This window comes from Zootoca vivipara, chromosome 5 (genome assembly GCF_965207765.1).
Source record: "Zootoca vivipara chromosome 5, rZooViv2.hap1.1, whole genome shotgun sequence".
In the NCBI taxonomy this organism is placed as follows: domain Eukaryota; kingdom Metazoa; phylum Chordata; class Lepidosauria; order Squamata; family Lacertidae; genus Zootoca; species Zootoca vivipara.
The window spans coordinates 6,329,895-6,350,179 of NC_142588.1; the positions used below are offsets into that span (position 1 = coordinate 6,329,895).

General features: G+C 42.2%; 1 protein-coding gene across 2 annotated transcripts in view; it reads right to left on the bottom strand.

Moving 5' to 3' along the window:
• Positions 1–8,099: 8,099 nt before the first annotated feature.
• The window catches only part of SEMA3D (semaphorin 3D), a 165,634-nt gene continuing 153,448 nt past the window's right edge, over positions 8,100–20,285 (bottom strand). For both annotated transcript variants that reach the window (XM_035137527.3, XM_088669983.1), the window contains one exon: positions 8,100–10,433. In XM_035137527.3, the coding sequence (XP_034993418.2) occupies positions 10,008–10,433 (426 nt within the window). In that variant the 3' untranslated portion in view covers positions 8,100–10,007. The remainder of the gene's footprint in view (positions 10,434–20,285) is intronic.

Sequence of the window (20,285 nt, forward strand, 5' to 3'; positions counted from 1 at the left end):
TGCATTCCCCACCCCCCCACCCCCGCTTCTCTGTTTGCCACACTTTGTAGTACTCTGCATTTATTAGCAGCCTGGCATTCATCTGTCAATAGAAAGGGGGAAGCTTCACCAGTTGGATTTCTGCCTGTCAAGGCACAAGAGCAGAGCTGGTTAAAAAAAAAGCAGTTCTCTCCCCAGTGTTTGATTTCATTCATCTGGAGCAGGGGTAGGCAACCTAAGGCCCGTGGGCCGGATGCGACCCAATCGCCTTCTCAATCTGTTCCACAGATGGTCCGGGAATCAGCTGAGTTGTACTGATTATATTGGTCAGGTCTATGCTTTGTAGCTACCAGTTTCCTGACAGAAGAAAGACACACACAAACACGCTCACAATTGGAATTTACATGATGCCCATGAACATCCGATGCCATATCCATTTGTACACATGGTTCCAAACCCAGTAAGAGATGTATACTATTGAAGCCTCCCGTGTACACATCATTCTACATGGGTCAGGGTTTTATAAGACCCCAAGCAACTTGAAAACCCAGTAGGTGACCTTGGGCAAGTTTCTCCATCTCCTAATCTCACCTAGCCAGCCTTTTAGGAGCATGAACTGAAAATGAATTGAAAAGCGCCACAGTCACAAAATATGGATTTAGAAATATGTGGGGCTAAATGGATCACCATAATGATCGCATGGAAATGGATGACAAATGTCCAATAAACAAGATTTGGTACCGCACAAATCCTGTCGTGGATGTTAAATATGCATCAGGATTTAAGCAGAAGCTTGTTATAAAGGTGAACAATTTCTGTCTCTGTGGGCAAAATTGCAGCTGACAGTGGAGCGGGCGAGAGGAGACTGAAATTAAACTTCGACCTATTGACAGAGCCACGTCCCTTAGTTTTGCTACTGTAGGAATAATTTGCATTTTGAACACCTCTATGTAGCTGTCTGTTCTGATGGCAAAATATTTACACACAGAGTGAAGAGTCCTTCAGAATTTACTGCTTGCTAGAGTACAATCAATATGTACATTTAAGAGCTCACTGCCATCTTGGATGCAAGACTAGAATCCATATTGACGGTAAAGTAAACAAACAATCAAACACACCACTCATTCACCACTTAGCAGTGTGCTAATTATTACTTTTCATAGGTAGCTATTTGTTTGTTTGTTTGTTTGTTTGTTTATCTATCTATCTATCTATCTATTTATTTATTTATTTATTGCAAGCAGATCTTTTGGTGCTATCTTAAAGGGGGAGGTGATTATGAGGTTGAAAAATACTGCAACAAAATAAAATCGTATGGGCCCGTTTTTAAAACATCTAACTGTACCCTCTAATCTGAATGTCCTTTACTAATCCTCTCAATTCTACACTGAATTGGTTCTGTGGTATTGAACTGCTTGCAGCAACCTGATCATTGCTGCACAAGATTTTATATATATATATATATATATATATATATATATATATATATATATATATATAACTTTCTGTTACAAAATTATACATACATAAATCAAAACATGACACAGCCGACAGAAATAGGTCCCTAGGGGCTAAAATTATTCCTTTTTAAATTATTTTAAATTATTTCATTTTAAATCCATAATGACATTATTTTTATAGATCCAGACGTTGAGGGAAAAATTTCCAAATGCCTTTTAAAACTGACCTTGAAATGCCAATTACTTTAACAGTTTCTAAAATAACCATACAAAGTAGCCAAAAAAAGAGAGAGGTCTGTCTTAGGGGTGGGGTGGGGGTGTAACTGGCCAAATTTATACATTTTATTTCTAAGTGGGTTTAAAATAAAAGTACTAACTTCTCTATGAAGGATTGAGGAGCCTCTTCCAACTGCGTGGGTCAGATTCATAGGAATATAGCCGCGGACCATTTTATGATACATAAAACTGGGACTTAAATTCAGAATAAAGTTGGGAGGTGACTGGAGAGGGAATCAGTGCTGCTCACCCGTCACCATCAATCCTGTTTCAACATTCTGATTCATTTTAAGATACCATAAAAACTGAGGTGAGTCCATTTGAGTCCAACTTAAAAATCATTTCATGGTGTGTGAAAGTAAAGTTATAGGTCATAATCTTAAGGGTTACGAACTCCATGTGTGTGGAATAGGGATTTGGGGAGAAATTTAATTCATTTTTTCATATAAAGGCAAACCTACCTAAGTATTACTTTCTGAAATGATACACTAATCAAAACACAGTCGTCCCTTGAAGCCTACGCTTCCCTGAATTATGCAATGCAGTTTACCAGGCAAATAATGTATACCCAAATGTACTTATTACTGAAAACAGCATTAAAGAAGCTTTATAGTAAGGAAAATTACTCTGCAAAATGTGTATAGTAGAAAAATTTGCACACAAACATGTACATATGAGGGGAAATCTGCACTAAAATGCTGGTGAATTTTCGTAAAGAATTTTTTATAATTACAAACTGATGTGGAAATGTGAAGAATTGAGGACTGGAAAACTGAGAAACTGGGACAAACCAAAATTAACCAAGTTGCCCATCCCTGGTATGAAGTTCAGCTTCTGAGGCCTCCCTCTCTCAAATGCATCACCTAACATTGCCTGAAAAACAGTTCCTAAAACAAGGGAGAAACTTCAGAAGCTGGTAACTATATAGTGTAAAGAGTTACAAGAAGGAGGAACATCCTTGTTTGTTTCTGAGGAACTCCCAGGCTTACAACTCTGGTAACGGATATTTGTAGCATCCAGTTCCCTGTGTTTGCTGAGTGTTCACAAGTCCCATTAGGGATCCAAACCCCGTTAAGGTTTGTGCACTGCAGACATGATGCTATCAATATCAAAATATAGTATGGGGGACACCTGGCTTACTAGCAGGACATGTGAAACGGATCTAGGGGTCTTGGGGGACCACAAGCTTAAGATGAGTCAACAAGGTGTGATGCAGCAGCAAAAAAGTCTAATGCTAGTCTAGGCTGCACCAACAGAAGTCTAGTGTCCATATCAAGGGAAGTAATAGCACAGCTCTCTTCTGCCTTGGTCAGACCACTCCTGGAATACTGCGTCCAATTCTGGGCACCACAATTTAAGAAGGATGTTGGCAAGCTGGAATGTGTGCAGAGGAGGACAACCAAGATGATCAATTGGAAACCAAGCCTTATGAGGAATGGTTGAAGGAGTTGAGTATGTTTAGCCTGGAAAAGAGGAGACGGAGGGAAGATATGAGAGCCATCTTGAAATATTTCAAGGGCTATCAGATGGAAGGTGGAGCAAGCTTCTTTTCTCCTCTGGAGGGTGGGACTCAAGCCAACGGCTTCAAGCTACAAGAAAGGAGATTTCAACTGAACATCAAGAAAAACTTTCTGACAGTCAGAGCTGTTTGACAGTGGAAGCCTGTCCCTTGGGAGGTTGTGGAGTCTCCTCCACTGGAGACGATTGGATGGCCATCTGTCATGGATGCTTTAGATGAGATTCCTGAATTGCAGGGGGTTGGGCTAGATGATTCTCTATGGTTCTATGAGTATCCAGATCAAAATCTGTCTGTTTGGTATTTTAATTTTTTTAAGAGCCAACACGGTAGTTGGATGCAGTCCACACAGCAGCAGCATAGCAAGAATAGTGGTTAGTACTAGCAGAGGCCAAGGTGTGTGGATATGAAACACCACCCAACTGGAGGCTTGTCTGGACCTTTTTCCAATATTATGACTTGTCTATGATTTTCTTGGCTTGCATAAGCAAAGCTATTAACTAGCAACCCACAGCAGTAATAAAAGGCACCAGGAACACTTTTCCTGCTTCTTACATCACTCTGGCAGCTAAAGAAACAAACATTATCTACCCTTGTAAAGGCCTCCATACATTAGAATGCAACTTTCTTTAAAATCTCCAAATGCTGATTTTATTAGAACTTTTGTCTGAGGGAGAACCTGAGTGAAAATGGAACAGAATTATTGATCCAGTTACTCAAGGCAACGTTATCTAATGCACCACCGAGTGACAAGAGAGCTTGGCTTCAACTTTAAAGCAGCCACACAAATGAGTTCATGAAAGTTATTGCCTTCCAAAACTTTTTACTAGCCCCCCTCAACTCTTGGCCTATGATGTTCCTTTGCCTTTCCTTAGGGCCCGAAATAAGAAAAGTGCCAGGTGTATAAATTTAGCTACTCTAGCTGCTTGGAGATTTAAATCAGGCCACCGAGCAAAGAAGTGATCTGCTTTAAATGAGGAAAAAATGTGAGCTTTTGAGGGGAAAGGAAGATCAGGATAATAAAGAGAAAATCTCCACCAATCTTGGGTTAATGTATAGAAATATATTATATATTTCACTGCACAATATAGTTTTAAACACTATGCATGTTATATAAAGACATTAAAACTGTAGCATTGCACTAGATCCTTCCTTCCCCTCTTAAGGTCTCTATGGGCAATGTTCTATATTAACATTAAGAGCATAGAGGTTTGCTATTAAATAATGAAATAGCGTAAAGCCTAGCCAATGGGTGAAGAACACTCCCAAACAATTCACAATAAGGAGGTAAAAGAACCAGCCTTATTACACATGAAAGGGAAAGACCAGCTTCGTTGCAACACCTTGGCGATCTTTGCTAAGCTGTGCAACTTTTGTTTTTTAACTACTTTCAAATAAACCCAGAAATGAATGGATTTCACACCTTGGCTAAACTACACCAGCTTATTGCAGAGGAATATTAGCCACACAAGGTAAAAATTAATAATAAAAAATGTAATAGAAAAGATTAAAAAGCCATATGGTATCGATTTTCTTCTACAAGTGTGATTCCTTTGTCCTCAAATGATTTACACCTGTATTTACACTTGCAATATCACTGAATTGTACATTCACCAGGTGATGTTTTGGAATAATTTGCTTTTAAAAAAGGTCTCTTGGTTCCAGTTAAATCGTCGATGGCAAGGTGAGATGAAGTGGCCAATGAAATATTTTCAAATCAGCTATGTATATATTTACATTAAACACTTGCTATAACTTTGCCTTGCCAGAGAAGTGGAATAACATATACAAGGCTCAACAGACCATTCACACTTCTCATGCGTAATGCTGCAACAGGGGAAGGTTATGTCATTCCTAAACATTCTTTTTCTGATCTTGTGCTTTAAACAACAAAAGAAAAGGAAACAATTTCTGGATCTGGCAACACTGAACTTACCTATATATTATCTCAAACATTTCCTATTGATGGATCCAGGTCAACGACCACATTGTTGCTCCTTTTCTTCTTGAAACGAGATTCAGAAACAGCTTGCATGTGTGAATGAGTTACACCAGAGGAAACACCAGAGAGAGAACCTTCCTATTGCCTCAAAAAAGTTTTGTGTGTGTGCAATGGAGACATTGAAGATGTGAATTACGAAATGTGTGTATATTGGGCTGTAGTATCTAATGTGCCCTTTGGAGGAAGCTGGGACTACAACTCCCCTCAGCCTTGACCAATGGGCCATGCTAGTGAGGTGGGATGGGACTGATGGGCACTGGAGTCTGAAACATTTGGAGGTCACTGATTGGTTCAAAATTGGGAAAGGAGTACGACAAGGTTGTATATTGTCTCCCTGCTTATTTAACTTATATGCAGAATTCATCATGCGAAAGGCTGGACTAGATGAATCCCAAGCCGGAATTAAGATTGCCGGAAGAAATATCAACAACCTCAGGTATGCAGATGACACAACATTGATGGCAGAAAGTGAGGAGGAATTAATGAACCTTTTAATGAGGGTGAAAGAGGAGAGCGCAAAATATGGTCTGAAGCTCAACATCAAAAAAACTAAGATCATGGCCACTGGTCCCATCACCTCCTGGCAAATAGAAGGGGAAGAAATGGAGGCAGTGAGAGATTTTACTTTCTTGGGTTCCATAATCACTGCAGACGGTGACAGCAGTCACGAAATTGAAAGACACCTGCTTCTTGGGGGGAAAGCAATGACAAACCTAGACAGCATCTTAAAAAGCAGAGACATCACTTTGCTGAAAAGGTCCATATAGTTAAAGCTATGGTTTTCCCAGTAGTGCTGTATGGAAGTGAGAGCTGGACCATAAAATAGGCTTATCGCCGAAGAATTGATGCTTTTGAATTATGGTGCTGGAGGAGACTCTTGAGAGTCCCATGGACTGCAAGAAGATCGAATCTATCCATTCTGAAGGAAATCAGCCCTGAGTGCTCACTGGAAGGACAGATCCTGAAGCTGAGGCTCCAATACTTTGGCCACCACATGAGAAGAGAAGACTCCCTGGAAAAGACCCTCATGTTAGGAAAAATTGGGGGCACAAGGAGAAGGGGACGCCAGAGGACGAGATGGTTGGACAGTGTTCTCGAAGCCACCAACATGAGTCTGACCAAACTGCGGGAGGCAATGGAGGGCAGGAGTGCCTGGCGTGCTCTGGTCCTTGGGGTCACAAAGAGTTGGACATGACTAAATGACTAAGCAACAACAACATGTTGTATCCCCCTGGAATTTCTAGATTTTTTGCTAACAGTTTGAGGCAGATCACAGCTCAAACTAACAGTAATTCCACATTCCACCACTACCTTTGAAATCAAAGGAGGAGAATCATACATAGCAAAAGAAGTCATTTATTACTCACAGGATCTGCTATGTTTTACAGGACTTTACTAGGGGAAGAATTTAAAATAAGTGTTCAATATATGTGGAAACATATCATTTGTGTATTTCAAGAGATGTGCATTTCTCCACCACACTCCCCAAACAAAATTTATGGTTGTTTTTTTTAAAAAAAAACAACAACAACCCATTATTATTATTATTTCACAAAATTCCTGCAAATATTTTGTTTGTACATGATTCCCTTCTGCCCCCACACCAAATTTTGATTTAGGAAGATTTTTACGTCAATAACCTTAGCAAGTGATATTAAAAACCTTCATGGCTTTCTCCAGAGTTATTTGTTGTGTGTTGTCATTGCAGGATGGCCCAATATTGTTTTTGCTTTGGTTCAACATAATTAAAGAAACCTGCACAGCACTTTTCTGTGCGGTAGAAATTATTGTATGACATCCTTAGCATGTTTGGGGGAATTATTATAGCCATTTATTTTTTCAGTTGCATTGAAATTGCTCAAATTCCTGTGTTCATTCCGTGTCCCTTGAGGTCCTTCCCAATATCTATAGTCCTTAGGCCTGACCTTCATTGCCGACTGAATAACAAGCAAATGGCTTTTTTTTTTCCTCAACATCGTTTGCTTTGTCTAACTCCTTCAGTGGCCTCCAGTGCCCTTTAAAATGTTTGATCCTGTTAAAACCAGCTCTCTCTCTCTCCTCTCTCTCTCTCTCTCTCTCTCTCTCTCTCTCTCTCTCTCCATGCACATTTTGATTGTGTGTTGTTCTTTTTTTAAAAAAATAATCCAATTTTGTAAAAAAAAATAAATTACTAAATTGATATGAGAATCAAATTTCTGCTAATACCTAAAATACTGAACATTTGTACTAAAAAATATTGATTTGTCGTGGAGCCAAAACAATATAGAGAAGGTACTAGGAATTGGTAATAGCCCCATTATCACAGGTTCCTTCTATCTTTCTCGGAGATTCCACCCACCCTCCATTCAACTGAATATTGCACAGAACACCAAACTCAAAAACTTGCCTTGCTCCGGGCACTGGCAACCCACACTATGCCACTGCTATAAAGCAGTGGCTATATTGCTAAATTAGAGTGTCCATTGTGCATAGCTGCCAAGTTTTCCCTTTTCTCGCGAGGAAGCCTATTCAGCATAAGGGAAAATCCCTTTAAAAAAGGGATAACTTGGCAGCTATGCCATTGTGTTGTGGTCATTAATTAACTTGATTATGCACCACCACGTTAATAGGGGTCTAACTGACCCAATGCTCGTTTAATGGAGTCTTTTTTAAAAAAGGAAACCACCCTGGGGGAAAAAACCAGCACCCCATAATGCAATGATGGTTCAAAACGCCCCTGTACAATCAAACCTTTAAGGAGCCTATATGAGCTATAGTGCAGCACTACTTAGTGGGAGCAGGTGCATACCCTTTTAAGATCAGTTAGGAGCAGGAGCCCAGCATGGTTATTTTCTAATGGGAATTATGAGGATGCGAATCATTAACGTTCATATTTTCCATACGTGTATCCCTTTATCCAAAAAACAAACAAATGCAAAACACAAAGTATCTGTACAATTATTAACCAGAAGGAATGTAGGTACATATACAGAGCAACAGACAATTACTACTGCTAATTTTTTCCAGGGCTGAGAGTCAATGCTTTAATGAATTTGCTTTAATGAACGGCACGCCAATTACATGGCTTTCCCATAGACTTTGCTCCCAAGATGAGTAGAATGCATGAGAAACGAGGAAAGTCTGTCGTTTTTGGTATCCATCAAAGCTTTCTTCCATGTGAGGAAGTAGCTAATTTGTCATTTCACACCCAAAAAGGCGTGAAAAGCGAAAAGGGTGGGTGGGGGCAGCAGAAAGGAGGAAAACTGGTAAGAAGGCACTTCAACGTAGGGGCAAGCCTTGAGATGATGAGATGCGACTCTTGTTTGATCTCAATATGGGTATTATAAACCAGCTCCACTAATGCCAAAAGGCTACATGGCCACAGAACTCTCCTGGAGGAAAAACTGAATTCTGTCAGGAAAACTGAATCTACCAAACAACAGAAAAGTTATAAACAAACTAGGAATATTTTACAAAATTACAAAGCTGCCCAACTCTTAACTTGTGCGTTATTTACACATGGACATTGTTTTCATTTCATTTCAATAAAAATATAAAGCATTAATTTCCCCAATGCACCCCTGCCTCTAAAATGCATAAGGCCTCTACAAAAAGAATACACAGCTAAGGACAAAGGCTGCTTCTGCCAGGTTTGGCTGGCAAATGGCGTTTTCCTCTTGGTGGATTTATTTGTGCTGCCGTTTGCATCAAAGAAGCAAATGCAAACCAACAAAGGAGTCTAAAGTAGCAGAGGTGAGATGTGATACCGATGGGTAAAAATGTCTTAAGAAACAGACAGGAGAGGTGCTGGCAAAAATCTCATTACCAACTAATAGGATTTGTGTGCATAACTCCCATTCGCTTCTTAAGGAATTTTACTCTCGACCATCTTCGCTGGCAGGTCCAATTAGAGTCAACAGGTCACCTCAGCAGATGGCCTTCAAACTGGTTGCTACTTACACTCTAGGGAATGAAGTTCTACATGTCTTCCGAAAAAGTGAGGATTACATTTATTTGCGTGTGCTATGATCCGCCCAGTCCACCCAGCCAGAAAATACCAAAGTGGACCTATGTGCCCTGAGACCCCGTGTGATAAAGGTCCTGGGAGGGACATTCCTCGAGGGATGGCCAAGAAGCTGGCCAAGATCCTACAACTTACCAGGCTACAACTTTAGGCCTAGGAAGGAACAGAAAGGGTTCAATTTTGTCAGCTGTGTGGATGAATCCCTCACACGATGCTGCCAATGGTGTCTGGTGTCCATTTCTATGTGTCAACGCCTCCACAGGCAGGGTCAGTGTGCCGGATCATGCCCTGGAAGGGGTGGTGTGCTCAGCCCAAGAGGTCTTATCTAAGCCAAAGGAGTTATGGCCTATCTGTGATTGATTGTTCTATCTTTTCTACAGACCCCGGCACTTTAACCAGCCTGGTGCGGTGAAACCTAGCAGTTGTTCATTCAGCCCACTGTCCATGTTTTTAAATAGAAAACAACAGAGCAGCCATTCGGTACGTCACATAAATTAACTCTCCGGAGCCTGAGATGCAAAGGAAGTCATCTCAGTTGAAACCAGGGGACATCGGAACAGCACACAAGTCCCGAAAAAGTCTCTCCCACATTGCTAGTGTATTCTTCTTCGGGGGGTGGTGGGGGAGAGTCTCATATACATTAATGACTAGGCATGGACTGGTCTCTTTGAGAGAAGCAACATCGAAAGGGAGGGCCCATAAAACTAACAAAATTGTTCTCATTTGCAACAACAACACAAAAGAGTCATTTCTTTAAATAAAATATGCAGACTATGTGGATGTGGGCGCAGTGTGTGGGGTGGCCGGCTGGTGATGCCTGCGGTTCCTTTTCTTCTTGATCTCCTGGATGTGTTTCCACTTGGGCCCTCCTTTGTTCCGCTGACGCTTCTTTTCCCGGTGCCACATCTGCTCACAGTACTCATCCAGGCTGAAGCTGGGGCTGCTGAGAAGCTGGATGTAATCCTTGTACCGCAGCCGGGACTCGGCTAGCAGATCCCTCCCTCGCCCTTCTTCATCCTCTGTCTTCTGGGAGCTTTCCATCTGCCCATTCTCTATGACATTTAAGCTCAACTTCACAACAGTTCGCACAAACGTGTGCTCCTGAGCATTGCAATAGTAGGCCCCCGTGTCCTTTTTTTGCAAGCTGCGAATCAACAGCCCATATTCCGTCTTGATGATCCTTTCATCCGGTTTCAGCTGTGGATGGAAAGAAACAAATACTGTTGTAAGGCTTACGAAAACAAAAGGGAAGTTTTCTGTAAGTTGCAGTGAATGTCAAAGGTGAAGAAGGAACAGCTGACAAAGAGATCTGGCCCGGAACAGAGAGCCAATGAGGTCTGAGTTGAGTTTTCCTTGCTCAGCTTCAGTTTTAACCATCACACACCTTATCTAAACTAGTTACAGGTAGGTAGCCGTGTTGGTCTGAGTCGAAGCAAAATAAAAAAATTCCTTCAGTAGCACCTTAAAGACCAACTAAGTTTTTATTTTGGTATGAGCTTTCGTGTGCATGCACACTTCTTCAGATACACTAGAAACAGAAGTGTCAGACCCTATATATATACAGAGGGTGGTGGGGGTGGGTGGGAATGGGTGATGGGCTGATGGGAGTGGTAAACCTGTAGATGGCTGTTAACGGCTGCTGATGGCTGCAATTAGTCCTGGGGGGGGGAGCAAGGGCTGAGGTGCTAAAGAAAGCTTGATCATGCATAATGAGATAAGAATCCAATGTCTTTATTCATCCCAGGTGGTTCCATGGTTTTAAGCTTGGTAATGATTTCCAATTCAGCAACTTCTCTTTCCTGACTATCCCATATAGATAACTTTTTCTTCATTTGGCTGCTAAGGTGCCAAATCCACCTTTGACAATATAACTGTATTCTTTTGCACCAAAAGAAAAGATAAATTTGACTACTGTCGACACAGAGAAGGTGGGGGAATTTGAGAAAATGGAGGAACAGAAAGCAATGGACACTGCAATGAAACAGGAATTGTAATATCTCATATAGTCCACTGTGCCTGTATCTGGGACAAGAGTGTGTGTTTTGTTGGTGTTTGTGCTGCAAACAGGAGTCATAGGGGTTCATGTAGAGACCAGGTTCATGAATAGATTACTGGTACTTTGCTTCAAACTGCTGGGGTGGCATTCAGAAGTGATGGGTTTTTTGTTTTTACATGTAGTTTTCCAAAATCATGCTATGAATTCACATTGAACCCCTGTCCTTTCAAATTCTAATTGGTGTCCAGGGGGTGGGGTGGTATTTTTAGTATTAACGATTTCATATGTTTCAGTCACTGAGGTATTAAACAGTTTGTCTTCAAGTCTGCTAATAACATAGAATACACAGTATTAAAAATAACGGGAAAACCACAACCATCTTGTAATCGACATAAGTGCAGTAAACATTTCCTGATGTGAAAGCCAGCATTTGATTTCCTGACATTTTAACATTTAAGTAATAATTATAGTGGTTACACGACAAAAATGTCAGAATTTGTTACTGAAAAGGTAGGCAATTGTCAATGAGTGAAGACAAGGATGAAACAATATAATCTTGCCAAATCAGAAATGCTTAACTTGAACAGGTCGTTTTGAGCTGGTGGTCCTGATCCGGAGCAGGAAGATTGGTATAGTTAGCAGGATTTTGCAGCTGGGAATCAGCTTCAATCCACTGCAATGTAAACTGCTTTAGATGAGATCCTATAAAAAGTGATAGGATGTATGTTTCATGTGCAGAGAGGGGCAGATCCTGTGAATGCCCATGTTGCTGTCCCGTGACACCACAGCAGCCACAACCAGGGCTCCATTGCTGTGCTAGCATGGTAGCTGACATAGAGAGGAGGATTTTTTCTTGCCCTCCCCGCACTTCTACCCTGGTCAGTGAGAGGGGCAAGGCGGTGGCTGCAGCCATGGCTGGCCATCCAGTTCAACCCTGCCAGCACTCTAAGCCACAGAGGGTTGAATGGCACTTACTCACACACTCCAAAGCAACTACTCTATTCCGAACTTAAAAATGGAAAGCCTAAATGCTGGTGGTCAACAAAAGAGGTTTAAAGACTGTCTCAAGGCAAATCTAAAAAAAAAAAAAGTAGTATAAACACTGACAACTGGGAAACACTGGCCTGCGAGCGCTCCAGTTGGAGAACAGCCTTTATCAAAGGTGTCATGGGCTTTGAAGACACTCGAACTCAGGACGCAAGGGAGAACTGTGCTAAGAGGAAGGCATGCTTGGCAAATCCACACCGTGATCAACTCCCACCTGGAAACCAATGTCCCACTGTGGATCCAGAATTGGCCTCCACAGTCACTTACGGACTCATTGTTGAAACCGTGTTCATGGAAGACAACCTTACTCGGCTACGAGTGGTCAAGCAGGTTCTCCCCATAGAGGAGAACATGGGTTGCGGAAGGGTTAACAAGACATCCCAGGGTTGGAGAGGCGGGTCAGTTTGGATGGCCACATGTGCTGTTGTTGGGGAAATTTGCCTGTAGCAAATGATTGGTTGACAGCCTTACCCTATATATGCTTAGCGAGCAGCTTTCAGTTCCACTTTTGCTGCTCGCAACGAATCTCCCGCCTGCCCTCCACTAATTTTAGGTGTTTTTGCATTGACCTTGCTGCGCCTCTCATGGGGTCGCCTGTTTTGGATCAGGGGCCTGGTAGGAATTTTGCCACTGGGCTGATTGGCTGGTGCCAGGTGGTTTTTGCCTACTACGCTGCAATAAGTCACAACTTGTAAGGTTGGCGGTTAGGCATTGGTTCAAATTGGATGGTGGAGGGGTACGGATTTTGGTTGCGCCTGCCCCTCATCGTTGCTGCTGCCTTTAGGGGTATTCCTTTAAAGGAATCCTGGGGCTCTACATGTTTGTCCGTTTATCCCCACTAGGGGCCAGGGCCGCGCATGAGCCTCGGGGAGCATCTGAGGGATGAGGTCAAGGGCGTGGGCCCCTGCCCCGATCTCTCCCAGAGGGTGCTTACTTACTGGCTCCCCTACTAGGCTAGTGGGAGTCAGATCTGTCCCAGGCAGGGGACAGACGGCAAGAACCAATGCCTAAGCAACCCCTCACATTCAGTTGTATTTAAATAAAGTTGTGGCCAAATTAATGCCAAAAACCTTAAACCTAAAATATTGTGTGAAGTGTGAGTTATTGGGGGGATGTCTTGGTACCTCGGCACGCAACCGAAGAAGAAGAAGATGATGATGATGAAGAAGAAGAAGACTCACGCTTTATATAGTTCTAGTTACAGGTAGGTAGCCGTGTTGGTCTGAGTCAAAGCAAAATAAAAAAAATCCTTCAGCTTTTGTGAAGCTTTCATGAAGCTTTCATGAGCTTTCATGTGCATGCTTGGCAAATCCATCTGAAGTATCTGAAGAAGTGTGCATGCACACGAAAGCTCATACCAAAATGAAAACTTAGTTGGTCTTTAAGGTGCTACTGAAGGAATTTTTATTTTATTTTGCTTTATATAGTGCTTTTCTTAAATGCTCAAAAAGATTCCCCATGGATGATCTCTGTAAGGTTGCTCAGCACAGTCCCCCCCCCCCCAATTGCAAACATAGGGCTAAGGAAGCTTGGCTTGGCGACCCAGGGAATGTTTGAACCAGGGATTTCTGTCCTGGCTCCCAGGTCCTTTGGAAATCTCAGTGTGTCAGGAAAACAAAGTGGCCTGCAGAAGCGTTCTTCTACTGCCACACTGAGGCCCACGGGGTGAAAAGCAGGGAGGGAAGAAAGTTCAGCCCGATTGTGTAGCATGGAGCAGCAGGGACCCTTCAGAAATCTCAGCACCATGCTCGTTGTACAAGGGGACTATTCAGAGACACAAGGCTGTTGTGAAAGCTTAACTCTTTTTTTAAAAAAAATGAGGGCGTGTGGGGAAAAGAGAGAGAGAAAGAGAAGCTGGAAAACTGCCCGAAGCGCACATGTGCCTTTCTAGCAAACTTCAGAAGGAATATAGTCAGGAGGCATGAAGATGGCTAAATTAAATTTATTCACACTGGGTAGACTGCACACTGTATTCTTTATGTGAAAAATATGTGGACAATTCCCCCTCTCCCTCCAGAATATACATACATAGCCTGGCTTGCTACCATGCAAACGGGACCATGGCTTGAGAGAGAGATCTGTGCAGCTGTCTGGATGCCACCCCACCGACCCATAGACTGCATCACAGACCACAAGACAGCTGCTGGAAAAGGATGTGTGTATGATCCAGTAACCAAGCATAGAGCTGGCGGCCAGGGAGGGCTTCCAGTTTCAATTTTGTCCGGCCCCTCACCTTGCAATGTGGCTTTGGGCAATGAGATCCAGACAGGGTCGGATTCAGACCTTTAGAGGCCCTAAGCACTTAAATATCTACTTCAAAATAGAAGCAACGATAAACTGTAAAATAAAATGGGCTTTTTTGAAATGAAATGAAACCTACAGTAAAATGGAAATTAATGTTTATTTTCGTATACTTCCACTTTATTTATATTTTTAAAAAATCTCCTACTTTTTCTAATTGCAGAATCTTTGATCAGATCCTCAAAACTATTCTTGCATCATACATCTGCTTCTATACTTAGTAGAGACAAGGCTGCCTTGCTGCAAAGTTGTTCTGTTGGGATTTTTAATATTCTTCACCTGAGAAAATGAACGCTCAGCTGAGCAATTTGAGACCATTAACGTTAAAAATATACAAAAGAAAATGCCTACACTCAATATTGCCTTCTACGATTATTTTGTAAAGTTCAGCATGACTGAATCCTATTTTCACATTTTTTTTGTGGCACTAAACTTATGATGCACATATGAGTGAAAGTGCGGAAACTTAGCTGAGAAATTAGCGTTCAAGTCCTCTGGGGAAGCATGGACTCAAACTCATGTAGCAGCATGTGGATACAGGTTGTGAGGCCCCCTTGTGTCATGTGATGAGATGAACTTGGTCACTGCCACCACCACATGAGAAAAAAACAACACTGTCCTAATAAACTTAACAGAATCACACTATTATATACATGGCAATCAACTGTCATTCACTTTTTACATTATGCCTTAGAATTGGTAATAAAGAAAATGAAACTCTAGGGTGATTCCTTTATCAGTTATCACAAACAACATAGCATGTGGCATCCGAATTAATGATGTGTAAAAAGGTAAAGGGACCCCTGACCATTAGGTCCAGTCGTGACCGACTCTGGGGTTGCGCGCTCATCTCGCATTATTGGCCAAGGGAGCCAGCGTACAGCTTCCAGGTCATGTAGCCAGCAAGACAAAGCTGCTTCTGGCAAACCAGAGCAGCACACAGAAACACCATTTACCTTCCCGCTGTAGTGCTGCCTATTTATCTACTTGCACTTTGAGGTGCTTTCAAACTGTTACCGGTAGGTTGGCAGGAGGTAGGACCGAGCAATGGGAACTCACCCCATCGCGGGGATTCGAACCGGCGACCTTCTGATCAGCAAGCCCTAGGCTCAGTGGTTTAACCCACAGCGCCACCCGCGTCCCTGTAATGATGTGTAAGTTTGTGTACAATTTCATTGTAAATTGACACATCAATTGCCTCCAAAATCTTTGCTGTTAATATTTTGCTCCCTGACAAAAAACAATGAAACGTTATCTCCAAAATTCTTGCCAAGGCCTTTAAAAAACTTCCACATTTGAAGAAATCCCCTCCCAAAATCTGGCAACTGAGCATTGCTGCATTCACTCTCAGTGAATGATCCCATGAGCCTCAGTGGACCGTTTACCAAATTCTAATTTTGTTAACCCTTAATCTCTATTATAACTACATCATGATGATGATGATGATGATGTAATGTTTTCATTTATTGCCGGAGCCTTCTTTTGTGGTATCTGCTCTGTATGATCCATGGTAAATAGGGCAATGTAAATTTTCTGTGGTGCCCCTCCCCCCCATCCTTTGATGACCTAAGCACTTTAAATTTAAGTGCACATTTTACTTAATGGTTAATCCAGCCCTGGATCCAGAGCCCCCAGATTATTAGCCAGCGGCCACACGAGAGAGTTTGAGGAGAGTTACCTGCATAGTTCTCTCCAGCTGAAGTTTGTGGGTCTTGAGAGTGCTTAGCTTTGCCTGGCTTGTACCCAAACTGTGTGGAAAGGGAAGTTTTGAAGAGGACCTGCCTCTTCAAATAAGGTAGAGAGCATTAGTGGCCTGTCAGATATTGTGGCTCCTATCTGTATCTTCTTTCACTAAACTTAAGCAAAGCAATGTAATGCAATGCTCATAAGGAAACATCTTAAGGGATGTTTTTGTGCGTAATTTCTCCTTGTGGGGCAGCTCATCTAATTTAGTGATCTGTTACTTATTATCCTTTCTTCTCTTTCCTTGGTTAAATTCCTCTCCCTGCCTTCTCATTTATCCATCTTGTATATCAGTAGCGTTGTGGGCTGAACATGACCAGGGAGCGCTTGAACCCCGGAAATGAAATCAAGACATTATAGCTAAGGAACTCTTAGTCTGGAAAAGGAGGTTTACAAAACTCTGTAGGTAAAGTGAATGCTACCTTGTGTGTGGTTCTCCCCTAAGGAAGAATTTGATAGAATTGAGCAAAGGAAAAAGTAGGGCTGCAATGTTTAGTCTGAGGTTGCAATCCTGAACGCATGTAACTCAACAAGATTTAGTTCAGAATTGACATGTATAAATTGTGCTGATAATCAGTTAGATTAATTGATGAGAAATCTTTTGATCCATGAAAGAGATGCTCTTCATTTAAGCAGGAAGTAAGATTTTTATTTCTTTCAACTTAGGTTAAAAGTTGATTTTAATGTAAGTATTTGCATGGCTGGTGGCAGCTACATTCTTAGATAAGACCTCTCTCCTCCCATGCATGGAAGGGAATATTTGTGCCCATTATGACACATTGATGCATCATCTAATAACAAAGGAAGAATGTTAACTTCATCCAAATAGACATTTATGCTGCTCTATCTGATTAAAACTCATACAAGTAAGTGGCCAAGATTTATTTAAGCCCTAAAGGAAAGGAATGAATCAATAATGATTGCACTGTTGCCTCAGCTAATATTTACAAGCATTTCAGTGAAAAAAAAGGAATAGAAAGAGATTAGCATTTGATCTAGTGGGTTGGAAGAATCCAAGGGACAGCCTGAGAGAGATAAGCACAGGACCAAGAAATCTGGACTTGACAGTCATTTGATGTATGAAGGTAGCATGGATGATAACATTAAGGCAAGTGGGAAATAATTAACAAAAGAGGGTCCTGCTGGATGAGACCAAGGCCACTGAGTCTAGCATCCTTCTTCCAATCAGCCAGAAGCTTTTGGGAGGTCATCAATGAATGAAGCCGATGGAGCATTTTTGGGCATTAAGAGATCTGCTGAACATGGAATGTCTATTAAGCTCCTCCCATTGCTATTGGCTGTTGATAGGCCAACCCTGTGTGAACATGTTTAATCTTTTTCCAAAGCCAGCTTGTGGCAATGAATTCCATAGGTCAAATATGTGTTACTAGGGGCTGTGCCCTATCAGCTCCATCTGGTACGCTGGCTGAGACCCTGTCTGCCCGCGGACTGTCTCGCCAGAGTGGTGCATGCTCTAGTTATCTCTCGCTTGGACTACTGCAATGCACTCTATGTGGGGCAACCTTTGAAAGTGACCCAGAAACTACAATTAATCCAGAATGCAGCAGCTAGACTGGTGACTGGGAGCGGCCGCCGAGAGCACATAATACTGGTCTTGAAAGACCTACATTGGCTCCCAGTACGTTTCCGAGCACAATTCAAAGTGTTGGTGCTGACCTTTAAAGCCCTAAACGGCCTTAGTCCAGTATACCTGAAGGAGCGTCTCCACCTCCATCGTTCTGCCCAGACACTGAGATCCAGTGCCGAGGGCCTTCTGGCGGTTCCCTCGCTGAGAGAAACCAAGTTACAGGGAACCAGGCAGAGGGCCTTCTTGGTAGTGGCACCCACCTTGTGGAACGCCCTCCCACAAGATGTCAAAGAGAAAAACAACTACCAGACTACCAACTACCAGAGGACATCTGAAGGCAGCCCTGTTTAGGGAAGCTTTTCATGTTTAATAAATTATTGTATTTTAATATTTCTGTTGGAAGCCGTCCAGAGTGGCTGGGGAAACCCAGCCAGATGGGCAGGGTATACCGTAAATAATAATAATATATTATTATTATTATTATTATTATTATTATTATTATTATTATTATTATTATTATCTCAGCTTGTCAACCGCCCTGTCATTACTCACACATTAACCCCCTACAGCATCGCCTCCCCCCATCCTATTCAACTACAGTACTATATTTATATGTGATAACTCCCCATCTCATTTTTCGCTTGCAATGGATAAAACAGTCTTGGTTGCACCCTGTTTTGGAGGCCTTTTCACAGATCACAGAGGCAAATCCAGGCTTACCAACAAGCATACAGTGCTACCTCGACCGTTCACACCCCAAAAAGTCACCAACCTGAGTGGAGCTTTTGCGCATGCGTGAAAGCGCGATAGAGCACTTCTGCACATAGCACGCATAACGCTTCTGCGCATGCACGCATGGCAGAACCCGGAAGTAAATACTTCCGGGTCTGCCGCATTCGCAACATGAAAGAACGCTACCTGCAGTGGACACAACACGAGGTATGACTGTAAATTAAAAGAGAACTGCAACTGATGGAACACATGGGATGCGGTCCCATTTTAGAATAAAAAGACGGCGACTGTGTTAAATGGTCCTGAATTATGGCTGCCCTATCATCTATATCTATCTATCTATCTATCTATCTATCTATCTATCTATCTATCTATCATCTAGCTAGCTAGCTATCTAGCTATCTATCTAGCTATCTATCTATCTATCTATCTATCTATCTATCTATCTATCTATCATCTATCATCTATCTATCTATCTCTATCTATCATCTAGCTATTATCTTCTGACAGGATGAAATGATGACTGATTTGGGCAACGCTTCACTGCTCTCTTTCCCTCCCGCCTTGATTTCTTTCGTATCCTGCTTGCCCAGAGGTTCAGCCCTCATTCTGCCTTTCCTCTTTATTTTACGCCCTCTCAGGACTCTGGAGTTTCATAAACACCTGCCATTTCATTACTTGCTACTAGATCTTTAACCTTTCATACAGATGCTTAATTTGTATCAGTTTCTGGGAGGCAGATGAAAAATGGTCCCTTAAATCCAGAGAACAGACAAAAAAAGGTGGATACAAAGACAATTGCATGACATTATTGATTTTGTTTTGTTTGGATGGCTTTCATTCCCTTTCTATATCAGTTCCAGTGTTACTGATATAACTGAGCTGTTTAAAGACTATATAGGGCCCTCTTCATTTTATAGAGATTTAGTTTTCAATCTTATATGCACTTACCTGGGAGTAAGCAGCATTGAATTCAGTGAGGCATATCAATAAGCATGTACAGTCGTACCTCGGGTTACGAACACCTCGGGTTACGAACAACTCGGGTTACAAACTGCACAAACCCGGAAGTATTTTCGCCATGCGTGTGTGCGCAGAAGCGGCGTGCGCGATTTGCGCATGCGCAAAATGGCGGTTCGGGTTACGAACTTTTCGGGTTACGAACTACGACCCGGAACGGATCGTGTTCGTAACCCGAGGTATTACTGTATAGGATTTCACTGCCTGCCATATTGAACTAATTGGAACCAAAGCTGATGGAACTTACAGCCATGTTTGGTGGAACGTGGCTGAAAAAGCCCACTTCAAGTGTATACATAGTTTCATATCCATATTGGGTGCAATCAAGTCATGGAGAAGGGCCAATCTGAACAATCATTTTTACCTAAAGATGCTTCCCAGGCAGCCCCAGGGACAAATTCCCGCAGAGAACCTTCTCCCTGAAATGAGGGCTCCAAGATACAGGTGCGACTTTTGGGTGGAGATTCCTGAAACAGCTCCCATGATCATGAGCACCACTCCAAGAAATGAGAGCTCAAACACTATTGCTGGAACAAGACATTCTCTGAACTGAGACATCCTTGGGGACCATCGCAGATAGAGCAGGAAACCATATGGCCCAGCCCCTGCAGTTTGCTTAAAT